Source organism: Carettochelys insculpta, chromosome 6 (assembly GCF_033958435.1).
Source record: "Carettochelys insculpta isolate YL-2023 chromosome 6, ASM3395843v1, whole genome shotgun sequence".
NCBI lineage: Eukaryota > Metazoa > Chordata > Testudines > Carettochelyidae > Carettochelys > Carettochelys insculpta.
The window spans coordinates 13,957,710-13,980,274 of record NC_134142.1 but is presented as its reverse complement, the minus strand read 5'-3'; the positions used below and the strand labels follow the sequence as shown (position 1 = coordinate 13,980,274).

Sequence of the window (22,565 nt, the reverse complement as noted above, 5' to 3'; positions counted from 1 at the left end):
TTCAGTTCGGCATGAATGTTTAAAGTTCAGTTGTAACAGAAATGCTGATAGGCTTTTACTCTTAAATAGAATCATATTTTCAAGTGCTACTAAGTTAACAGTAACATTAGGACCCTTAAATTACCATACAATATACTTATTAGGGTCAACCATGTAATTGTACATAGCTTTGCAGAAAAATAGCACTCAAATTAGCATCTTCAAAAATATGCTGTCAGGTTTCATTCAAATGCACCTGCCAGGAATCAAAACTTACTGGCCTGAAGTTCATGACACTAATGAACCCATCAAGAACATTGAGCACAAGTAGATTACTTTCCTTTGCCATACTAAATAGAACCACCAGGACGGTAAGGTTCTGCAATTTCTGTTTTAGTAGTATTTTGTCATGACATACAGCATACATCCAACAGAATACAGGAGTGCCTTTTCCAGAGATGTATTTGCAGGCTACACCTATACCTGGAACTAGAGGTACGATTCCCAACTCAAGTAGAGACGTCAGTGTTAGCTCAAAAAATAGTAACATTGTCAAAGTGGCCAGAACAATGGTGAGCCTCAGGGAAAACTATATGTCTCGCCTATGTATCTCAGGGTCCAGAAGTGTTTATACTTGGCGGACCTAGCCTATGCCCAAATGTAGCCCATACTACCATGGCTACACTATTATTTTCAGAGCTAATACCAGTATGTCTATGGAAGCTAAGAATCACACATCCTAGCTCCAAGTGCAGGCATAGCCTAAAGGTCTAATGGCACTTAAAGGTTTACTAAAAACCTACATTTGTTAGAGCTTAGTTGTTTGAGGGATTGTTTAGAAACAAAGCTACTTATTTTTTTTTAAATGATCCACCTTCTACTCTGCTTTCCAGGTACTTGTCCAACTCTGCCTCCCTCTTCACCGCCTCTGGCAATACCTTTGGTGCATTTGGAAAACAGATCAAAATCACACTCATGTTGTCTCGACTTCCCTGGTAGGGAGGAAAAAAACAAACACAAAAACAGTCAGTATCCTGTTATCAAGTGAGTAATACAAACTTGAATTTCATCCCAAGTTCATCTCAAAGCAGTTTACAGATTATAAAATTTGGCTCATCATGTGCACTTAGAATGTTTTCATACCATTAAATAAAAAACTGTCATTTGCAAATAACATTGTTTAAAGTCTGCATGTTGAATGTCATTCACTACAAACAAGCTTTTAAATATACTTTGTCAATATTTTTCTTCATGACTGATGCAAGTCATCAACTAATAGGGTCATTGTAAGCATCTTACTGAATGCTGAAATTTGCAAAATTAGCAACATGGGAGATTACTGAAATTCATAAACATTTTCCATCCTTCTTAAAGATTGATACTGTTTGGAGACAAAGGTTACATTAATTGTTCCTGTATGAGAATTAATATAGATACAAGTAAGATATTTGAAGCCAAATATAAAGCAAATTTAAAAAAAATCATATTAGACACCTAAAATATTACTACAGATTGAACCTCTCTAGTCTACCATCCTTGGGACCTAATCAGTGCCAAATGAGAGAATTTGCTGAACAGGAGGTTATTGTCTAGCAGGATTACCAACGCTTCCACTGATTACTGGACTCTTAGAGGACATTTAAGGGTAATTTAGTGCTAAAGAACAGAACAGACTACTGGGACTGGTGGCTGTAAATAAACCCTATCGGACCACAGGAAAGTTGGCCACACCCATGGTAAGTGGTCATCTGGCTAACTAAAATCATGTCGGATTACCAAAATTTGCTGGATGAGAGTGTTCTGGATTAGAGAGGTTCAACCTGTCCTGTCAAATGGGCATTTACCAAAACTGACGTGTCCGTACAACAAGTCTAAGGGCCAATCATTAAGTAGGAGCAGTGGATGTGGCATAACATTTTCATTTACGCATAGAAATACATCTCACTGTGCAAACTTTTAGAATACAACTAAGCAAAATAAGTACATCTTTAATAAAATACGTGAATGTAATACTATAAACGTTTTGTAGAAAAAAGTATTAAATAGTGATTCAAATGATTTTCCAATTGTTAAGGGCCCTATTCTGCAAACATCTACGTAGATGCTGAACTTTAAGCACAAATAGTCCCACTGAAGCCAATAAAATTACTCACGTGAGTAAAGGTAAGCATGGATTCAAATATTTGTAAGACTGATGTCTAAACTATGAAGCTATTGAAAAGCAGTATTTTCCTGTTGAGTTTATATTTTCTAGACAAATAGAGCTGAAATTATACATGAAAAAAAGGGCAGGAATGAAGACTTTAAAATGAGAGAAGACTATTTCATGCACTATTGTTTTAATCATTTGGGTCCTGGGATATTGGAGAGACCAGGTGGGTAAGGTAAGATCTTTTATTGGACTAACTTCTGTTGTTGAGAGACACTGGAACAAGAGTTCCACAGGTTCCTCTCACCAACAGAAGTTTGTCCAATAAAAGATGTTCTCTCATCTACTTGTCTCTAGAAAACTGTTACTTAGCTAAGAGAGTCGTTATTTCAGACCTCTTAGGAAAAATGGTGCCATTATTACGGTGCTATATTGCCTTTATTTACGGTGTGTTTATCAAGGCTCAGTTTTATAAATAGAATTAAATGCTTATCTAGGAAAAGTTAAAAAATTATGAAATTTTTAATTATGTTCAGTCAGTCCTATTGAGCAAACAGAACAACCTTTCATTTTGTGTATAGAAACAAGAAAACTGAATAATTTCATACGAAAACAATCGCTATATCTATTCATTAACTAAAAATTGTGCTTGTCCTCTTAAGCAGATATAATTAGTTGGATTCTTGAACATCTAAAAGCTATAATAATTTGCAGATAATTGTACAAGAAACGAATTTTTATGCAGAAATAAAATTATATAAGGAACCATTTAAAAACCAGAAAATATTTCAGCAGTTAAGTGAAGTTCTTAATTTTAGAAATCCAAGTTCAGTCATTTCACAATGGTCTTTTCATGAACTAGACATACTACATTTCCCAATGACAGAAGAGGGAAAATATTATTGTTTATGACCTTTGTTTACTACTTTGTGAGGTATAAAAGCTGTTTATTTTCTTTATTCTTAGAAAGAGATAATTTCTCCTACAATACTACATTTTCCATTCATACCAATACCACCAGTTTTCAAATAATTCGATCTCTATGATAAATGTATATATGACCTCATATTTATATCAACTATTTTCACATCCATATTTATTACTCTGAAGCAGCAAAAAGGGCACTGTTTTATTTCTCTTTGTCCCTGTTTAAAAGTGTCAAATAATTTGCCACAAAGCACAATATATCTTTACATAATTTAAACGCCTAGCCATATAAGGAGGCACACTATTGAGATCTGCATGCCCTGACTTAGTATTTGACGCTGTTAGTTATATCCATTATGGCATTCTTGTAGGTGGCATAACAGCAGAATGACTGCATCATATACTTATTACTACAAAATTCTACAGAAACTAAACTTCAACTATTCCACAGATCTGAACTGACAAATAGTTTCATTTTGTTGATAAAACAGAAATTACTATCACTGTACTGAAAACATAATAAGTTCCTCCACTTAAAATTCCAGCTACCTTGTATAAGCAGGTGTCGACTATCTCGTTGCAAACTTTCTCAAGGTCATCAGTGACTTCGAGTCTGGATCTTACAAAGTCGCAGAGCTCTTCATTTCCCATAACATCCCAGATACCATCACATGCCAGTATGATAAACTGATCATCTTCTTCGGATCTCTCAATTTCATAAACTTCAGGCTCTGGTGAGACAAGCTGCTCTGTAGGACCTTTTCCATGGACACATTTGTAATCAAAGTCTCCAAGAGCTCTAGATACAGCAAGAGAGCCATTCACACGTTGAATCATTACAGAACCCCCTGCATTCTGTATACGCTCTTTCTCCAGTGGATTACTTGGTTTGTGATCTTGTGTGAAGAAATGAACCTTCCTGTTTCTACAAAGTAAACCTCTTGAGTCTCCACAGTTGATGAAATAAGTGTGTTGAGGAGAAATCATGACACCCACTGCTGTTGACCCGCTTCTATCTGCACCATGTTTCTTCTCAGATATTACTCTCATATGCTCATCAATTTGCAGAAAACCTGTTCTGATTCCATTCTTTACACTTTCCACAGAGGGTGGTCCATCAGACCCTTTAAAATCCTTGTTGCTTGTGATGTGATCTAATAAATGCTCACAACAGTATTTGGCAACCTGGGATCCAGCATGCCCATCATATACAGCAAAAAATGACCATCCATCAAGTCCATTTGGCAAACCAATAACGGCTGTATGTGCGTCCTCCATCTCAACTCGCCAACCTTGCATACTACTGAGCCCATAACGTAGCCCATTACCCTGCCCTTGGGCATTATGCTTCTCCATCTTTGGCTTGTCTAAAAATGCTCCCATGATTACTTGTTCGTTCAGTTCTGAGGAAAAAAATATTATTTAAACAAAATTATAAACAAATAATTTTAATGTGTTGCTAGATACTATTACATATAAAAAATGGTACTTAAACAACATTAAAGATAAGACAACTGAAGATGGGAAACTCGGATTTTTGGTACTTAACACGACACAAAATAAGGAATTAACTAAAATATCAGCCTTAACTCTGAAATGCCTCAACTTGCTTTTGTTGACTTAAGCCTTTACTATGAATTGATTGTACTCTGTATAATTCTGTAAATATTTAAGTTGTAACCATGCATGAAGAAAAGTTTACACTATGGCAGTGTCTGTGGTTTTCATCAAAACACTTGTAGTGAAAATAAGTACAACAAAAACCACCATTCAAACTATTTTAACTATCATAAACATCTTAGACTTTTGGTTACTTTTTACAGCAACTAACTTCTGAGAAGTCTATTTTGTGGTATAGATTTATTTAAAACTTCAAACTTTTTGTGTACTTATACTTCAAGGAGGAAAAAGCCTTTGAAATGTTTGAGGAAATCTGTTTGGAAATAAAATTGCAAGTATTAGAAATTCACATTTCATTCATTCATTCAGTAAACAAATTTAATTTTAATCTTTTCTTTATTCACCCTTATGGGGGTGCAGAGAACCAAGCATATTTGTGTCCCAGTACTATCACACCTTTAAATGGTGTAAACCAGGGGACAGAAACTCCCAGCATGGGTGCTGGGAGTGGGTTTCACCAGCTCACAAGGCAGGAGCTCAGCTCAGCGCCAGCCCTCCTCCCCCATGCAGCCAGGAGCTTGCCTGTGGATTAACAAAAAGAACAGCTAATGCTACCAACCACCACCTAAACAGCAAAGCTCTGCATATCAATTTATCAATGAAGCTGTTGTAAGAAAGACTATTAGGCTGCGTCTACACTAGCACACTACGCCGAAGTAGCCTATTTTGAAGTAAGAGCATCGAAATAGGCTACTTCAATGTGTATCGTCTGCACATCCTCCAGGGCTGATGCCGTCAACGTTCAACATCAAAGTAGCGATGGGGAACGTTGAAAGGAGCCACCCCAGAAGGAAACGTGGAGCGTCCACACACACAAGCACTCCCCGTCAAAATAAGGGGCCAGCAAAGCCCGCAGATGGGATCACTGGCTGGCATGGCCCTTCTGGGGCAACAACAAGCCGCTCCCTTAAAGGGCCCCTCCCAGACACACTCGGCCTGCACAGCACAAGGTCCTCAGAGCTGACAACCGGTTGCAGACCCCGTGCACACAGCATGGACCCCCAGCTGCAGCAGCAGCTGCTGCCGCTGCCAGAAGCCCTGGGCTAAAGGCTGCTGCATGCGGTGACCAGAGCCCTGCAGGGGCTGGACAGAGCATCTCTCAACCCCTCTGCTGATGGCCGCCATGGAGGACCCCGCTATTTTGATGTAGCGGGACGCAGATCATCTACACATGCCCTACTTCGACATTCAACGTTGAAGAAGGGCACTATTCCCATCTTCGGATAGGAACAGCGATTTCGACGTCTCACTGCCTAATGTTGATTTCAACGTCGAAATAGCGCATGGTGCGTGTAGATGCGACATGTGCTATTTCAATATTGTACCAGCTACTTCGAAGGAGCCAGCTAGTGTAGACGCACCCTTAGTGATTTTAAAAAGTATCACCAGCAACCAGGCCATACACAGCGGTCAAAAAGTCAAATTTTGGCACTCTACCTCAGAAAGTTTGCTGACCGCAGGTGTAAACTGACTGGTCTATCTTGACTGCGCCACACCCTCACATGCTAGCCATTCTTTTTGCACTTTTAATCTGTACCAGGCCAGGCTGCTCTGGCTGGGGGCTGCTCCGGCCATGCTGGAGAGCCCCCCCACAGTCATCAGCGTGCCACGGCAGGGTACTCCCGTCCAGCTGGAACAGCACCTGTCTGCGGCAGAGTCCCCAGCTACAGTGTGCCCCGGCCACAGAAGAGGCACCTCTGTACGCAAAACATTCCACTGATGTGCAGCTTTTAAGGGGAACACATGCATATAAAGGACCTGACCCACACTATATTAAAGATGACACCACCACTTCATTGCAGAACATCATTAAATATCTTTAAGGAACAAATTAATCCTGGTAGCTTTCCAGATTATTTCTTCCCTATCTATTCCTTTGTACCCAAAATGTGCGTACTCAAACTCACACTGCCAGAAAAGAGGGGAAAAAAGGGATAAACAGTGAAGTGGTAAACTCTGCAAATGGTATCTTTAGCAATTTTGTGAGTCCAAACATTGCTAGTCTTAAGAGTATTTAATCTAAGAAAGTGCCAGCACATTCAAATATTTGTACATCCTGCCTATGAACAAAATACTGCATTACCAGATCTACGTTACAGAATTAAGTCAACTTAAAATTACATCACTGTAATTACATTGCTTGGGCACATTCAAACAATGATCCTCATGTCAGGAGACTGCATCCATCATTAATGCTCTAGCACCAACAAAGAGAGCAGTATATTGTGGGTAGCTAACCCACCATGCAAATTGCCACCTCCTCCTAAGAGTTCTGGGAATGGATCACAGTTCATATCCATGGGGTCAGGATCACTGCCACATGATGCGGTTTTCCCTGCCCCAAAATTCTAAGGGATTCTGACTGACACGACCTGTGGGGAGCACGTGCCCCCTCCCCCAAGGCCTGGGCAAGAGGCCAGCCAACAGACAGCATGGCCAGAGTTCCTGGGTTTCTGGGGGAACTGGACGGTGGGCCTGACACCTGCAGCAGAAAAGGCAGAGTGGAGGAGGAGCAGGGTTCTCATGGTCCTTCCCTGGCCCAGGGTGACAGTCACATGGCCAGTGCTTCCCCACATGTTCTCCTCAGTCAGCCTTGCTTCTGATTATGTTTTATACTGTTTTTCCATCCTCCCCCATAAACTTTGCACCCACCATCTCTGCCTGAAAGCACACTGTGCTCACCAATCTTCTGATGAGTGTTATAAAAACAAAGTGGCCTATGCTGCAGTATTTCATGAAGTGAAATGTTTTCAGTGCCGTACTAGAGGGACGGTTTGCCTTGATTATTTCTGCTCAGCTCCTTGATTTTTGAGCGGTTCTGAGGCATATCCTTTTCACTGCCCTTCTCATCTGCACAACAAACTATCTGCCTGTAGACGTCAAAGTTCCTATAGCTGGATCAGGGCTCCAACTGCACGGCCTCTCATCCCCATAGACCTATCAACTGCAATGCACACCCAGCAGGAACACATTTGTTACAGAAAGTCAGCAATGTCAGCCGGGAAGATGCAAGGTGGGTGTCCATGCCAAACAAGGAAGTAGTAAGAATTTCAAAAACTGAAATAGTCCCAGAGCTTTAAAAGGGTGAGGACCTGTGTACCTGGCTGAAGGGCTGCAGAGCAGAAACTGCTTACCAGTGTGGTCATGATGAATAGTGTGATACACCTCCTGGAGGCCCCTTATGCCAAGAGAAGCAAATGCAGTCTATTCCACACACGCACAGGACAATAATGTGCACAGGGTGGTGGGGGTCCACCAGGAATTCTACTAAGTGGTCACAGGCTGAGCTTTTTTATTACACTAATGGAGAGGATCTTGGAGGGAGTACAACTCCAGGAGGGGGTTCTGACATATGGCAGGATACTAGGGTGTAAAAGAGGATGTGAGGTGCAAGATCTGGCCCTGTAAGAAGGCGCTTACCATAAGTGGCTCCCAGCCCATGGCACAGAAGAGCTGCCTGCGTGCCCTGGTGTCCCCATGCCAAACAAAGCAGCTGTCATTGGCAAGTGTGTTACTTCACATCCCTTGGGAGTGGGAAGCAACAGGTCTCTTTGCGTTGCCTGCACCCACTAATATTGACTCTGTTTCTCCCATTGGTTATATTCCAGTCAATGGCAGCTGTCAGGATAGCGATGGGGATGGGGCAATGCGCAGAGGCACACTGTCCCTCAGTACCTGAAGGGACATGCGAAGACACTCGCCAACAGCAGGTAACTGCTTCTAGGAGTTGTGTGGCCATGACAGAGCACCCCACCGTGCTGCAAGACTTTCAGCAGTTTGAGGGGGTCATGCTAGGCCAAATCCAACCCGCACACTGTATCTGGCCACCCAGGTCTATCCCGAGAATGTGCTGATTTAATTCAGGGGCGGGCAACAAGAAACCCGAGAGCTGGATGCTTTATTTACTGGTACAACCACAGTTACTGCTACTTGCAGCACCCGTTGGCTGTGGTTCACTGTTACCAATCACTAGGAACTACATGAAGTGGCATAGGAGAGGCTACCACTTCTTGTGGCTCTCTGCGACCAAAACAGTGCACCACGGCCAATGGGAACTGCCAGTAGCTGTAACTGCAGGCACACAGCTAAATAAAGCATCCAGAGGCCCACCAAGGGCCCACTAAACCTCACGAACTGTGTCCAGCCCACAGGCCATTTATTACCCACTCGTGCTTTAACTTAACTGCAATAAACTCTGTGCTGGTCAAGGAGGTGGTTTTATTATGTTGGCATAGCAGGAAAATTAAATCAGCAGGAGGAGCACTGTTGTGAAACCTGACTTTAGTCAACAAAAAAGTGTTGTGTATGCACAGGCCTTGTCTATGGATTTGTAAAAATACACTGTGCATTTATTTAGAGATGCAGTGGCCAACCTGCACATTTGTTCTACATTATTTAATGGGGGGATAGAGCTAGAATTATATGACCACAATATTCTGGATCTGAACAAAATAACCAATTAAAATGTAGTAACACAGCTATTGTACCTATGGCGTGCACACTGTATATACTGTAATCTGTGCCCTACAGGGATATACAAATATGACATCAGAAAAGGGTGATGCTAGAATTGACAGAGTATACCACTGCTGACGCTGCGTCTCTCTTTTCAGCTAAAACATGCCACTGAAGTTAGATACTGATCTGAACTCCATTAATTTATAATGCTACACTAATTTAAAAAAATTATTCCCTAACTAACTACAGCTCATTTATTCCATTACAATATTCCTTCAATGTTCTGGAATGAACTTCAATAGTATAAAAAGTACTAACAAAATAATGGAATTTAATCAATTCAGTAATTTCAAATTTCAATTGAAATTGCCCCCAAATTTTTATTTTGTGCTCACATTTTCATGTCAAAGTATTTCTTAACCTATACTACTGTGTAAACCACTTGCACAAAAAGGGAAAGTGAATATACACAGAATATAGTAAATCTGACTATACACAAAGCTTGTCAAATGCAAAGTTGGTTTTTCACTTGTAATTTTTCAATTACAAGGGTATTTAGAGTTAAGTTAAGAGAAATATGCACATAACATTCACAGGTGTGCTTTTTAAGCTGGTATTTCCTGTTTTTCATTTTTTTAATCTTTTTTAAAAGGACATGATATTTGACTACAAGATCTTTTTTAAGACAGATGGGCCATATACAATTTTAGCAATCCTTAATGGGAGTTACTTTTTGGAGTTAATTTTTGCAGTAGCATGTCTATCCCCTACTCCAAGCAAGTTAGTTTTATCACCAATATGAAGGTAGATCAGTGCTCTTGCTACCTTTGCAAGACTAGACTTTAGAAGTAATATAGTTGCATGTATGAATTAATACCTTTTTAAAACCTAGTGTAGCAGTACACATAATCAGAACGGTAGATAACCATAATGTGTTTGTGGAACTCATCTTAGCAAATTTAGTTATCCATAAACAAATAGAATACAGTAGTCTGCAACTGAAGAGAGCATTAAATGACAGCCTACAGGGTTTATCAATGTTTTTGTGAAAGTATTAACATCATCACTTTCCATAAAATTTTGGTAAACAGTGTAGTTCTTCACTTCCGATGCAAGCTGGGCTTTAAAAATATAGATTCCCTCCTAGAACATTAAGAACTGCCATACTGGGTCAGATCAAAGATCCATCTAGCCCCAATACCTTGTCTTCCAACAGTGGCCCTTGTCAGGTTCCCCGAAAGGAATGAACAGAGTAAATAATCGAGTGATCCATCCCCTCCCAGGAAGGGAGCAAGATGCTAAGCCTTTAGTTTCCGGAACACTTCCATTTTCATTTTTTTTTAAATTGCCATTTAAAATTATTTAAAAGTAAACCCATATTTATGTAAGTTTTAAAAGAGGGGTAAGGTTTTACATTAAAGTAGTCCAGTTTTAATCCACCCGATCTTTAAAAAGAAAAAATACAAGGCTTCTCTCTGCCAAAGTGCTAAATAAAAGCTAAGTATGTTCAAAACACGGCTCGTTTCAGCCAAATTCCAGAGAAAGAGGGCCCTCCTCTCTCTTCACTTCTTCAGCCATCTTCTAAGAGGTGACTCCACCCAGACGTACTGTCACATAGCCTCTTGCTCTCTGCACCACAGTGCTATCGTACAGTTGCTGGCAGAATTATGTCCCCACCATTGTCCCAGCCTTGCTATCTTGCACTGACAATCAGACACTGCAGGCCTCTCCACTCACTATATTAACCTCTTCCCTGCTTAACACATCCTACCACAATATCCAGAGTTACTAATGAAGACTGAAGTATCCCTGCTATTTTTCCTACAGTTAGGAAAGAAGTAGTGCACTCTGGTTAGCTAAATCACGATCAGTCTTCCCTGTAAGCTAAGCACTTGGGTGGGTGCTCAGGAGAGATTCAGGTACCACGCAAAAGGTTAGCAGAGTGCGCACAGCAGCAAGTGTGTGTTTCTATGGATGATGTGCATATTCAGATACCTTAGCACATAACAAAATTTATTCCACTGGGCAAAAACACTGATCACAACCCATCTAATGTCTAATTTATTTGGGCAGGCTGCAAACGGAAGGGAGGTGCCCCTGCTCTGAGACTAGCAGAAGAATAAAATGTGAAACATGCACAATTTTTCCTTGGAAGGCTATCCAGTTCCAAAACACTTCTTTGCAATGTTCTTGCTATATAAATGCTGTATTTATTGACAGAGGATAAACACTGCCACAAATAAATGTCAAAGACTCAAAAATGTATACTTTGTGTCTATAGAACTAAGCTCTAAGATGGAGCTTCCCTTGTCTCCACCTGAGGCTCTAACTTCCCTTACTTGTCTTTATGAAAGCGCGTACTGCAGAAGAAGTGGAGCCCTGTCTCATATTTGTCATTCCAGGAAGAATTTGAGGTGCTTCATGTAAAAGAACAACAATTTTAGGTAACATTTTGAGAAATGGCTAACCTGCATGAACATGCTAGTTTATTCCAAGGTAGAAGATGAAGCTACTGGGCCCATCCATGAGCCATAGCTTTGAAGTGCTGAGTTTCCATCCTTCCTTTGTAAAAGTCAACTGAAGGGACAGTATCCTACAACTGAAAAAAGTTAAACAAAATATGTTGCAGTGTGCATGCAGTACTGCAAAATATGCAATTAGGTGACCTTTGAGGGAGATTTGATACTTACACTCCTACTGGTATTAGGAGATGAAATGTGTTTTATTTTAATTGTTCTTCTGTATGATCAACTCCCTTCTACTTGTGTTGGTTTGTAGGAGCCACAAAAAAATCGCCCAGTTCTCTGAAGTCTTAGGGATCGGTTCTGGGGTTTAGAAAATGACAGCTATTTCTTAGTAAACCTTGCAAAATACGTTGAAATGTGCACTGCAGAGAATACTGCAAAAGGTCTGGAAAAGCCAGCAATATAACTAACAAGTACCAATCTGTGAGGTGACCCACTAAGGTAAGATACAATGCTACTGCATAAAATAAACTGGCACAGAAAAACAGGGTTGTTACTAATTGCATAAATTTTGCCAGTTTATCAAATGGCAAAGTTGTATTACATCCTGAGCCAGGACAAGAAATCGACTGCATTGTTCTTTGTTCTATCAACTGTTATAGGCAATACTTTCCTACTCTGCATACTCCTTACTGATCTATATCCATGTATTCCTGTCAGAGAAGGCCCATTTTTCTGAAAAAATTCAGTCAAAGCTAGGAATTTTTTAAGTCTTGTCCAAAGAAAGCCAGTTGTCCTAACAGGAAATTGCATTTGAGTAGTCTTTTTAAACATTGTATTCAAGTTCTGTTCCTCTCTCTAAGACAAGCTGCTTATTGGAGTTGCACATAATTTCCAGGTGCTGACTGACCTGTCTGACTCAATGCTTAAACTAAAACTGTCCTCCTGGCAGTTTCCTGGAAAATTTCACCAAGTAGAACCATACCCGGTGTTGGAGTGTGCATACATGATTAGTGCTATCATCTATACCCCAAACAGTAATATATGCTGCACATCCCTAATACAAATCAGAGCTTTGTCCCACAAAGTGCCAGGTGGGACAAGCAAATCATTTGTTTTTTCTGCTTTTCTAGGGCATGTACAATGAAACAAACAAGAAACTGGCTTTTGTTTTCAGCATCAGCTTGGCTATGATGCCCTATCAAAGTGTAAACAGGTGATCTTGTAGCAATATTCTTTTTCTAGCTGATACTCAAAACTGCAAGAATGTTTGCAGTAATTCCACTTTAATAGGGAAAAGGATGAAATGCTGGAGCCAGAAGGATCTGCGGCAGGAAGAATTGGAAAAAGTGAAAATATGGACAGGAAAGCAGAGGAATGAAGAGAAGTACAGTGGCAGGAACAAGGAGCCAGGGAACAAAGGTCATGGGAAGCAGAGTTATGTGTGGGGAAAAGCATGGTCAAGAATAAGATGATGAATAAAGGTAGGGCAAAACAAAGTCGAGTAGGAACAGGAATTGAGAAAGGACAGAATTCGTTATTGGAAGAGGCAAACTTATCACTGTGATGGAGTGGGGGGAGTGCATGTGTGAGTCAGGCTGGATGTCTGAGGCAAGCAGCAGCTCCCAGTGGCTAAGGATGACCCTGGGGCTACAACTGGCAGGTAACACCTCTGCCTGAGCAAAGAGCAGGGAGGAGCTGAGCTGGGTTTTGAATCGGGGGCGGCAGTTAGAGGCTAGGAAAAGGGAGAGCTGGAAGGCAGCCAGCCAGAGGAGGGGGAAACCTACACCCCAGAGGGGCACCCCTCGGGGTCTTCTCCCCAGGACGGGTTGGAGGGATTGTCTCTGGCTGCTGTACTGTCGCTTCTGTGAGAAACTGGGCTTCTGTTGCCTAATAAACCTTGTGTTGTACCTGCTGAGTGAGAGTCACTCCTGCCAGCGGACGGGGTGCAGTGCAGGGGGACCCCTGAACCCCATCACACTGGTGTTAGAAGTGGGATGCACTGCACCCACGGATGAGCTCCCAGCAGTGGCTGACTGAGCACAAGAGAAGGAAGGAGTCTCACAAGAGCCAGAGGGGGAACAGAGCCATTCCTGCAGCTGCTGCTGGTGAGTGGATACCCCGGGAGATAGCGGGGAGATGGATTATACCCGACTCCTGAAGGCAGAGCTAGCGGGGCTGTGCAGAGAGAGGGGCCTGACCATTGGGAAGGCGACCAAGGCTCAGCTGATTGCCCAGCTGGAAGAGAATGACCGATCCGGGGGGGCAGAGCCTGTCCCAGCAGAAAGTGGCTGGTCAGCCTCGGGAAGCGTTTTGGATTCTCCGACAGGAGCAGGGGCTCGACGCCGTCAGACAGACACGGTGCCCACCAGGTCGCGCTCAGCTAGCGGTGGTCCATCGCGGGCAGAGTCCCCCGCCGCAGAGCTGCGACGGCTGGAACTCGAGGTGAAATTAAAGGAACTGGAAGCCCAGGAACGGCAGAGGGAACACGAGCGCCAGGAACGGGAAAGAGAGCGTGAGCATGAGCGCCAGCTACAAGAGAGACAGCAGGAGGAAAGAGAGCGAGAGCGGGAAGAGAAAGAACGAGAACGGAAGGAGAGCGAGCGAGAGCGGGAGCATGAGCGAACCATGGCAGAGGCGAGACGCCAAGAGGCCCCAGCTGCGGTAAGCGGGGAGAGGGCCAGACGGATCGGGGTGGCCAGTCACTTGGAGACGCGTGTGCTGGCCCAGTGTCAGGACCCACAGGACATGGACGAGTTCCTTACCGCCTTTGAGCGAGCCTGTGAGTTGCATGAGGTTCCCCCAGATGAGTGGCTCCGGCACCTCACCCCCTTGCTGGGCCAGAAGGCCGCAGCGGTGCTCAGCCGGCTGGAGGGGCTGCAGCCTGGGCACTATGAACGGTTCAAACAGGCCCTGCTGCATAAGTTCGGGCTGACTCCAGAGATGTACAAAAAGTTGTTCCAGGAGGCGCAGAAGAGGCCAGAGGAAACCCATGTAGATACAACCGCCCGCCTGAAGCAATACTACCAGAAGTGGGCGTTCGGAATGGGAGTCCAGTCCGTAGAGGACCTGATCGAGCTGGCGGTCATGGAGCGATTCTACGAGATGTGCGCACCTGACCTGAGGGTGTGGCTCGTGGACCGGAAGCCAGGGGACTCACACGATGCAGGGAAACTGGCAGATGACTTCACAAACAGCTGGGCCAGGTTTGAAAGTGAGCCCCACAAAGAGAGGGAGTCTCGGAGAGAGAGGGAGTCCCGGAGAAACCGAGAATCTCAGAGAGACTGGTCCCTAACTGTACGACAGAGGGGACCACCTCTTGGGCAAGCCCAGGAAAGAGGGGCCAGCCACCCACCCCCCAGAGAGCCAAACAGAGCCCGGACAGAGCAGCCAGCCCGAGGGACACAACAAGACCCAGGCTGTTATCGCTGTGGGTGAAAGGGGCATAGAGCAGCCCAGTGCCCCAGGCTCCCAGACAAGTTGAGCAGGCCGGGGGGTCATGGAGTCAACTGGGTGGGGTCCCAGAAGCCAGAGGGGCTGGCGGCCAAGGCGGGTGGTGCTGACAATGGGCACTCGGATTGGGCCGAGTCCGCCCCACAGACCAGCTCCTCAGGGGGACCAAATGCTCAGAGGTCAGTGTACAGAGTGTGGACGGCACTACCTCTGTGGAGCAAGTGTCTCAAACACCTCGAAGTAGACGGGAAAAAGGTCACGGGGTTCTGGGACAAGCGCTGACGTGACGCTCGCCCGACCCGGGGTGGTGGCACCGGGCTGCATGATACCCAATTCCCACCTGACGATAACAGGAATTGATGGGACCCCTTTCAAGGTGCCCATGGCAAGGGTGCACCTGAAATGGGGGAAGAAAGAAGGCCCCAAGGAAGTGGGCGTGCACAGCCATTCGCCAGCGGATGTACTGATGGGGGCTGACCTGGAGAACTGGCAAGGTGAACGCCCTCGTGCCCTGGTCCTGACCTGTAGCCAAAGAAAACGAGGGATGCGCTCCCCAGGTTCAGGGGTACAGGCCCAGCCAAAGTCACAGGAGCCACAGGGGCCAACCCTGAGAGAAAGGGGGCCCCCAAACACCAGATCTCACGGGCCAGGGGTGCTGGAGCCAGGCAGGGATGGGGAAGTAGCATCCGCCCCTGCCCCAGCGGAAGAATTCCAGGCAGAGCAGCAGAGACCCCCCTCCTTACAGAAGCTGAGGGCACTGGCCAGTCTCAGCCCAGCTCCATAGCTGGGGGAGGGCTGCAGGGAGAGATTCCTGTGGGAAAAAGGATTCCTGTACCGGGAGTGGGCTCCCAGATGCAAAGCGGAGCCATGGAAGGTCCAGAGGCAACTGGTGGTCCCCCAAAAGTACCGGCGCAGGTTGCTGTACCTAGCCCATGATGTCCCGCTCGCAGGACACCAAGGGATCCACCGCACCAGGAGAAGGTTGTTACAGAACTTTTTTTGGCCAGGGATCTTTGCAGCTGTCCGTCTGTATTGCCTGTCCTGCGATCCCTGCCAGAGGGTGGGGAAGACCCAGGACAAGGGGAAAGCTGCCCTGAGGCCACTGCCCATCATAGAGGAGCCTTTCCAGAAAGTGGCTATAGACATAGTGGGCCCCTTCAGCAAGGCAACGCGTTCGGGGAAGAAATATATTTTGGTAGTGGTAGATTTTGCCACGCGATACCCAGAAGCTGTGGCCTTGACCTCTATCGACGCTGACACCGTGGCGGATGCACTGGTGTCCATTTTCAGCAGAGTGGGGTTCCCCAAGGAGGTCCTCACAGATCAGGGGTCCAACTTCATGTCGGCCCTACTGAAAAGCTTGTGGGACAAGTGTGGGGTCCGGCACACCTGGGCCACAGCCTACCACCCGCAGACCAATGGGCTGGTGGAGAGGTTCAATGGGACTCTGAAGCAGATGCTGAGAACCTTCATGAATCAATACCCCCATGACTGGGACAAGTACTTACCCCACCTGCTGTTTGCATACAGGGAGGGTGCCCCAGGAATCCACGGGGTTCTCCCCGTTTGAGCTGCTGTACGGAAGGAGGGTACGGGGACCCTTGGACTTGCTCAGAGAAGAGTGGGAGGGGACGGCCTCTCCTGAAGGGGAGTCAGTGGTACAGTATGTACTGACCTTCCGGGAAAAACTCACCGAGCTCATGGGCCTGGCGAGGGAGAACCTCTCCATGGCCCAGAGGAAGCAAAAGGTCTGGTATGACCGTAACGCCAGGGCCCAAGCCTATGCCACCGGGGATCAAGTGATGGTCCTTGTACCTGTGCGGTGCAACAAGCTGCAAGCGGCCTGGGATGGGCCCTTCAAGGTTGTCAAACAGCTAAATGACGTGAATTATGTGGTGGAACTGTCGAACCGGGCCCACAGCCACCGGGTCTATCATGTGAACATGATGAAACCTTACTGGGACAGAGAGAACTTGGTGCTGGCCGTGTGCAGACACTGGGAGGGGCAGGGGGATGATCCCTTGGTGGATTTACTCACAAGGACTGGAGCCGGCTCCTTGCTAGAGCCTATTCCCCTCTCAGACCAGCTGACCCCTGCCCAGCAGATGGAGATTAAGAAGGTGCTGGATTCGCATCAACAGCTGTTCTCAGACAGACCCGGACGCACTGACCTGGCTGTCCACCGAATACAGACAGGCACCCACGCCCCTATCAAGTGTGTGCCATTCACAGCCACAGGGAGGATGGCTCAGGACATAGAGGGGGAGGTTGAAGACATGCTGGCTCTGGGGGTGATCCAACCCTCGTCCAGCCCCTGGGCCTCGCCCGTGGTGTTAGTCCCTAAAAAAGATGGGTCTGTTCGGTTTTGTGTGGACTATCGCAAGCTTAACACCATCACTGTATCGGACGCCTACCCCATGCCCAGGCCTGATGACCTTTTAGACAAGCTGGGGGGAGCCCGTTACCTCACCACCATAGACCTCACCAAGGGGTACTGGCAAGTGCCATTAGACCAAGATGCCCGGCTCAAGTCGGCTTTCATCACCCCTGTGGGGCTCTACGAGTTCCTGGTCCTGCCCTTTGGCCTCAAGGGGGCACCCGCTACCTTCCAGCATCTGGTGGACCAGCTACTGAAAGGGATGGAGAGCTTTGCCCTGGCGTACATGGACGACATTTGCATCTTCAGCCAGACGTGGGAGGACCATGTGTCCCAAGCCAAGCAGGTGCTGGACCGACTCCAGAAGGCTGGTCTGACTATCAAGGCAGGGAAGTGCAAGGTGGGAATGGCTGAGGTGACCTACCTGGGCCACAAGGTGGGCAGCGGCTGCTTAAAGCCAGAGCCAGCTAAAGTGGAGGCTGTCAGAGATTGGCCAACACCCCAGACTAAGAAACAGGTCCAGGCCTTCATTGGGATGGCGGGGTACTACCGGAGGTTTGTGCCCCACTTTAGCTCCATCGCAGCCCCCCTCACGGAGCTATGTAAAAAGGGAAAGCCTGACAAGGTGGTCTGGACCGAGCAGTGCCAAGAGGCCCTCTGCGCGCTGAAGGAGGCTCTGGTCAGGGCCTCAGTGCTGGCAAATCCAGACTTCAACAAGCCCTTCCTGGTGTTCACCGATGCCTCAGACGTGGGGCTGGGGGCGGTGCTAATGCAAGTGAATGACAAAGGGGAGAAACACCCCATCGTGTACCTGAGGAAGAAACTGCTGCCCCGGGAGCAGAACTACGCAGCTATAGAGAAGGAATGTCTGGCCATGGTGTGGGCACTGGGGAAGCTGCAGCCGTACCTGTTTGGACGGCGTTTCACCGTGTACACCGATCACTCACCCCTGACCTGGCTGCATCACATGAAAGGGGCCAACGCCAAGCTCCTGCGGTGGAGTCTGCTCCTGCAGGACTACGACATGGAGGTGGTCCATGTGAAGGGGAACAACAACACCATAGCCGATGCCCTGTCATGCAGGGAGGGCCCTGAACTTCCCCAGGTCACTGGCTAAGTGACCCCGCTCAGTTCGGTCTGGAAGGGGGGAGAGATGTGATGGAGTGGGGGGAGTGCATGTGTGAGTCAGGCTGGAAGTCTGAGGCAAGCAGCAGCTCCCAGTGGCTAAGGATGACCCTGGGGCTACAACTGGCAGGTAACACCTCTGCCTGAGCAAAGAGCAGGGAGGAGCTGAGCTGGGTTTTGAATCAGGGGGCGGCAGTTAGAGGCTAGGAAAAGGGAGAGCTGGAAGGCAGCCAGCCGGAGGAGGGGGAAACCTACACCCCAGAGGGGCACCCCTCGGGGTCTTCTCCCCAGGACGGGTTGGAGGGATTGTCTCTGGCTGCTGTACTGTCGCTTCTGTGAGAAACTGGGCTTCTGTTGCCTAATAAACCTTGTGTTGTACCTGCTGAGGTGAGAGTCACTCCTGCCAGCGGACGGGGTGCAGTGCAGGGGGACCCCTGAACCCCATCAAATTGAGAAAAGACAGAATTCGTTATTGGAAGAGGCAAACTTATCACTACCACAGTGAATGGCATAAAATAGCATGAATTGATTCATCTAAATCATATAAGAAAATAAGCATTTACTTTTTCTTCTCTGCCCCCCCCCCGCCCCAGTGAGCAAATCACTTAATTTCACACCGTAATTAATAAAACCATGCAGCTATTTACCCAAGCACAGTGCGAAGATTCGATAATCACACTCAAATCTATCATAGTAGGGAACTCTAGATCATCATTCCTTTGATGAAAAGGCATCCTCCTTTATTCTGAACTCATATCTACAGTAGACCAGAAGCAATTAATTCAAACTATTTTTTCTGGGCTCAATTTTTCATTGTTCTAGGGTGCTGGACCACAGAATACTTTGTTTTAGTGAAAGGATTCCCACCTCAGACCCCTGCTTCTACCCCCAAGGTGACCTTTGAGGGAGATTTGATAATCATGCTCCTACTGGCATTAGGAGATGAACTGTGTTTTACTTTGTTTTTTTTTCCCTGTGCAAATAGCTCTTTTCTACTTGTGCTGGTTGTAGGAGCCACAAAACAACTGTCTGGTTCTCTGAAATCTTTGGGATTTCTTTTGGGGTTTAGAGAATGATAGCAATTTCTTAGTAAAAAATGCAAAAGAAGATTTCCATTAGTTCCTCAAAAACCGTTTTCATTAATTTGAGTTCATTGCAAGTGGGGGATGTATTTTCAACACAGACAACAAACGTTGCTTCTAAAAATGCACTGAAAACCACCATCTTTGACATGAACACCTGCAAGCATACATACACTTAGTCTGAAAGAAAAAAATATAGTTGATCCGACTTTAACAAACTCTTTAGACTTTAAAATCTATAAGGTATCCTGTCAGATTAGTGTTGCCCGAACAAAATAAGTAGTTACTGCAGTAGTTTAAAGATAGAATGACGTAACCTCAATATTTCTTTGTTACGTTCATTCTATTTTACTTGTTGTTCAGTTGCAGAAAGTAATTGTCCTCTTCTTGGATCAGAATCTTGATTAGACAAAAAAAACTGCTGTTGACTTTAGGAGTAGATATTATTAGTTGGCTATTTGTATGCTGTAGTACCTAGGAGACAAAGTGATGAACCAGGATCTCATTTTGTTGGGTGCTGTACAAGCAGAACAAAATTATAAAGGACAATAAATGGATAGACAGGGAAATATAAAGGAAACAATGAGAATATTGGTCAGCAACAGTAGTTTTGGCACACCAGCAGCCTAACTTGTCTAATTTTTGTAGGCATCACAGAAGAGAAGAGTTTTAAGGAGGGCTTTCAAGCACGATGAGATTGCTTTGTAGATGGTTATGGAAGACAGCCTGGGAGAAACCACAAAACGAAGATCTCTGACCAGCAAAAGCCCTTAGTGAAGATGGTGGGGAGTGGCAGCACATAAGCTTTATCAGCAAAAGGGCAGTTCTGCCGGAACAAACTGCATCCACATTACAAGCTCTTTGCTGGACTAGCATACTATTATACCCATGGAGGCAAAATGCTCTTACTATAGGTCTTGCCCGACTAACTTGCTGAAAGCTGCAAAGGAAGCCTGCAATAAATACTGAAAGTTGAATACATATGCTGCATCTTAACCCAGAAGATCATTCTTCTGTTTATATATTTTCCATCTGTGTAGTGCTAGCTCCTTGAATTTCAACAGGATGTCTTGAGTCAAAAGACTATTAAGGAAACAATGTTGCAGTTATCCTTGTTGGAGATGGCAGATCAGTTCTGTCATTTTCTTAAAGACCACTCCACCCTGACTCTTTCATTTTAATTTTAAAATACCAGAAAATGTTTAATTTTTTTATTAAATGTTTTCTTTTAAAGCACTGTTTTTCCTCAAACTTGATGCAGAAGGAACAATCCAGTCTCCCCTCCTACCCCAGTGAAGCAATAATGAAAGTGATGAAAAAAGTTTCACACTCCACAGTTATGTTCCCTGTGCACATGCAGAGTCTATGTGCTTACCTTGCTGAAAATGACAAGTTATATCTTCTTTTTACGGTACCAGAAAGTGAGCTAGATTCTTTTCCAGCTCATGCATCAGAGTTGTTAACCATGTTCTAATGCTAGTTTATTATTTGTGCACAAGCAAGGAATTACATAAACTGATTCTCAGATCTTTGGCTGTGTTTGCAGCACTGGCAGATAGAAGAACAACAAAAAAAACTCACATTTTTATTTATGAACTTATCAAACTTGATACATAACTAACTGAGAGAAACAGGATCATCCCATGTGCATTTTTATAGATCTTTTCAAAATGTAACTAATTTCCTGATGCACAAAATTGTTTTCCTATGGAAGCTTTTAGAGACCTAGCTGATAATCTGTGCGCCTCAACATTTGAATTAAATAGTCTTACCCTGACGAAGGGAGTAAAATGTTATTTGCAAGAGAAAAAGCCTCTGAGCTGGATATGGCTGGAAGTTAAGAATGCTAAAAGTACTACAGAACTTTACCAAAAAAAAAAAAAAAAAAATAGAAACATTACTTCCAGCTGCTCATTTACTGGTGGAGGTTCAAAAATTTGCCATGTTTTTGGTACCAGCTATAATACGTTTTCTGTACCATGAAGGAACTTTTGTAAAATAAGCAGTTTGATGCCTGGTTTAAGTCAGTGGTGGGCAATTACCAGAATTACAAAAGTGACATGCTATTAAAATGAGAGCACATGATACGAGGCGAGTCCTGATTGCATGCAACATAATGGCTATGTCTACACTAGCCCCAAACTTCGAAATGGCCACGCAAATGGCCATTTCGAAGTTTACTAATGAAGCGCTGAAATGCATATTCAGCACTTCATTAGCATGCCGGCGGCCGCGGCACTTCGAAATTGACGTGGCTCGCCGCCATGCGGCTCGTCCCGACGGGGCTCCTTTTCGAAAGGACCCTGCCTACTTCGAAGTCCCCTTATTCCTGTGAGCAGATGGGAATAAGGGGACTTCGAAGTAGGCAGGGTCCTTTCGAAAAGGAGCCCCGTTGGGACGAGCCGCATGGCGGCGGGCCACATCAATTTCGAAGTGCCGCGGCCGCCCGCATGCTAATGAAGTGCTGAATATGCATTTCAGCGCTTCATTAGTAAACTTCGAAATGGCCATTTGCGTGGCCATTTCGAAGTTTGGGGCTAGTGTAGACACGGCCAGTGAGCACCATGTGCTCCCTCTCTACATCAGGGACGTTGACATTTAACTGGATAAGACTACCAGTTACAGTTAACTAGTATGGGTTGGAGCAGTCCCCCACCAGTGGGCAACGGGTTGCTCCAGGTGCACAGGACTGCTGTGGGTGGGGGAGAGGAGCACTCCAGACAGGTGGGAGTAGCCTCAGCCTTAGTGGCCTGGGGGGTGGGGAGGAAGGGCTACTGGGAAGTAGAGATGGACAGCTGAGGAGGCTGCTCCTGCTCAGCCAGGCTGGAGTAGTCCCCCTGCCTTGGACAGGATCTTCTCTGGCCGGGCTT

The 22,565-nt window shown here is 45.4% G+C and overlaps 1 protein-coding gene across 3 annotated transcripts in view; it reads right to left on the bottom strand.

Moving 5' to 3' along the window:
• The window catches only part of PPM1A (protein phosphatase, Mg2+/Mn2+ dependent 1A), a 49,054-nt gene that overhangs the window by 12,552 nt on the left and 13,937 nt on the right, over positions 1-22,565 (bottom strand). For 2 of the 3 annotated variants that reach the window (XM_074996301.1, XM_074996303.1), the window contains exons 2-3: positions 3,605-4,458; positions 854-971 (exon numbers count right to left, since the gene is read on the bottom strand). In XM_074996301.1, the coding sequence (XP_074852402.1) occupies positions 854-971; positions 3,605-4,438 (952 nt within the window). In that variant the 5' untranslated portion in view covers positions 4,439-4,458. Of the gene's footprint in view, positions 1-853; positions 972-3,604; positions 4,459-11,661; positions 11,793-11,883; positions 12,019-22,565 lie in introns of all 3 variants that reach the window. The other variant, XM_074996302.1, reaches the window with a different exon arrangement.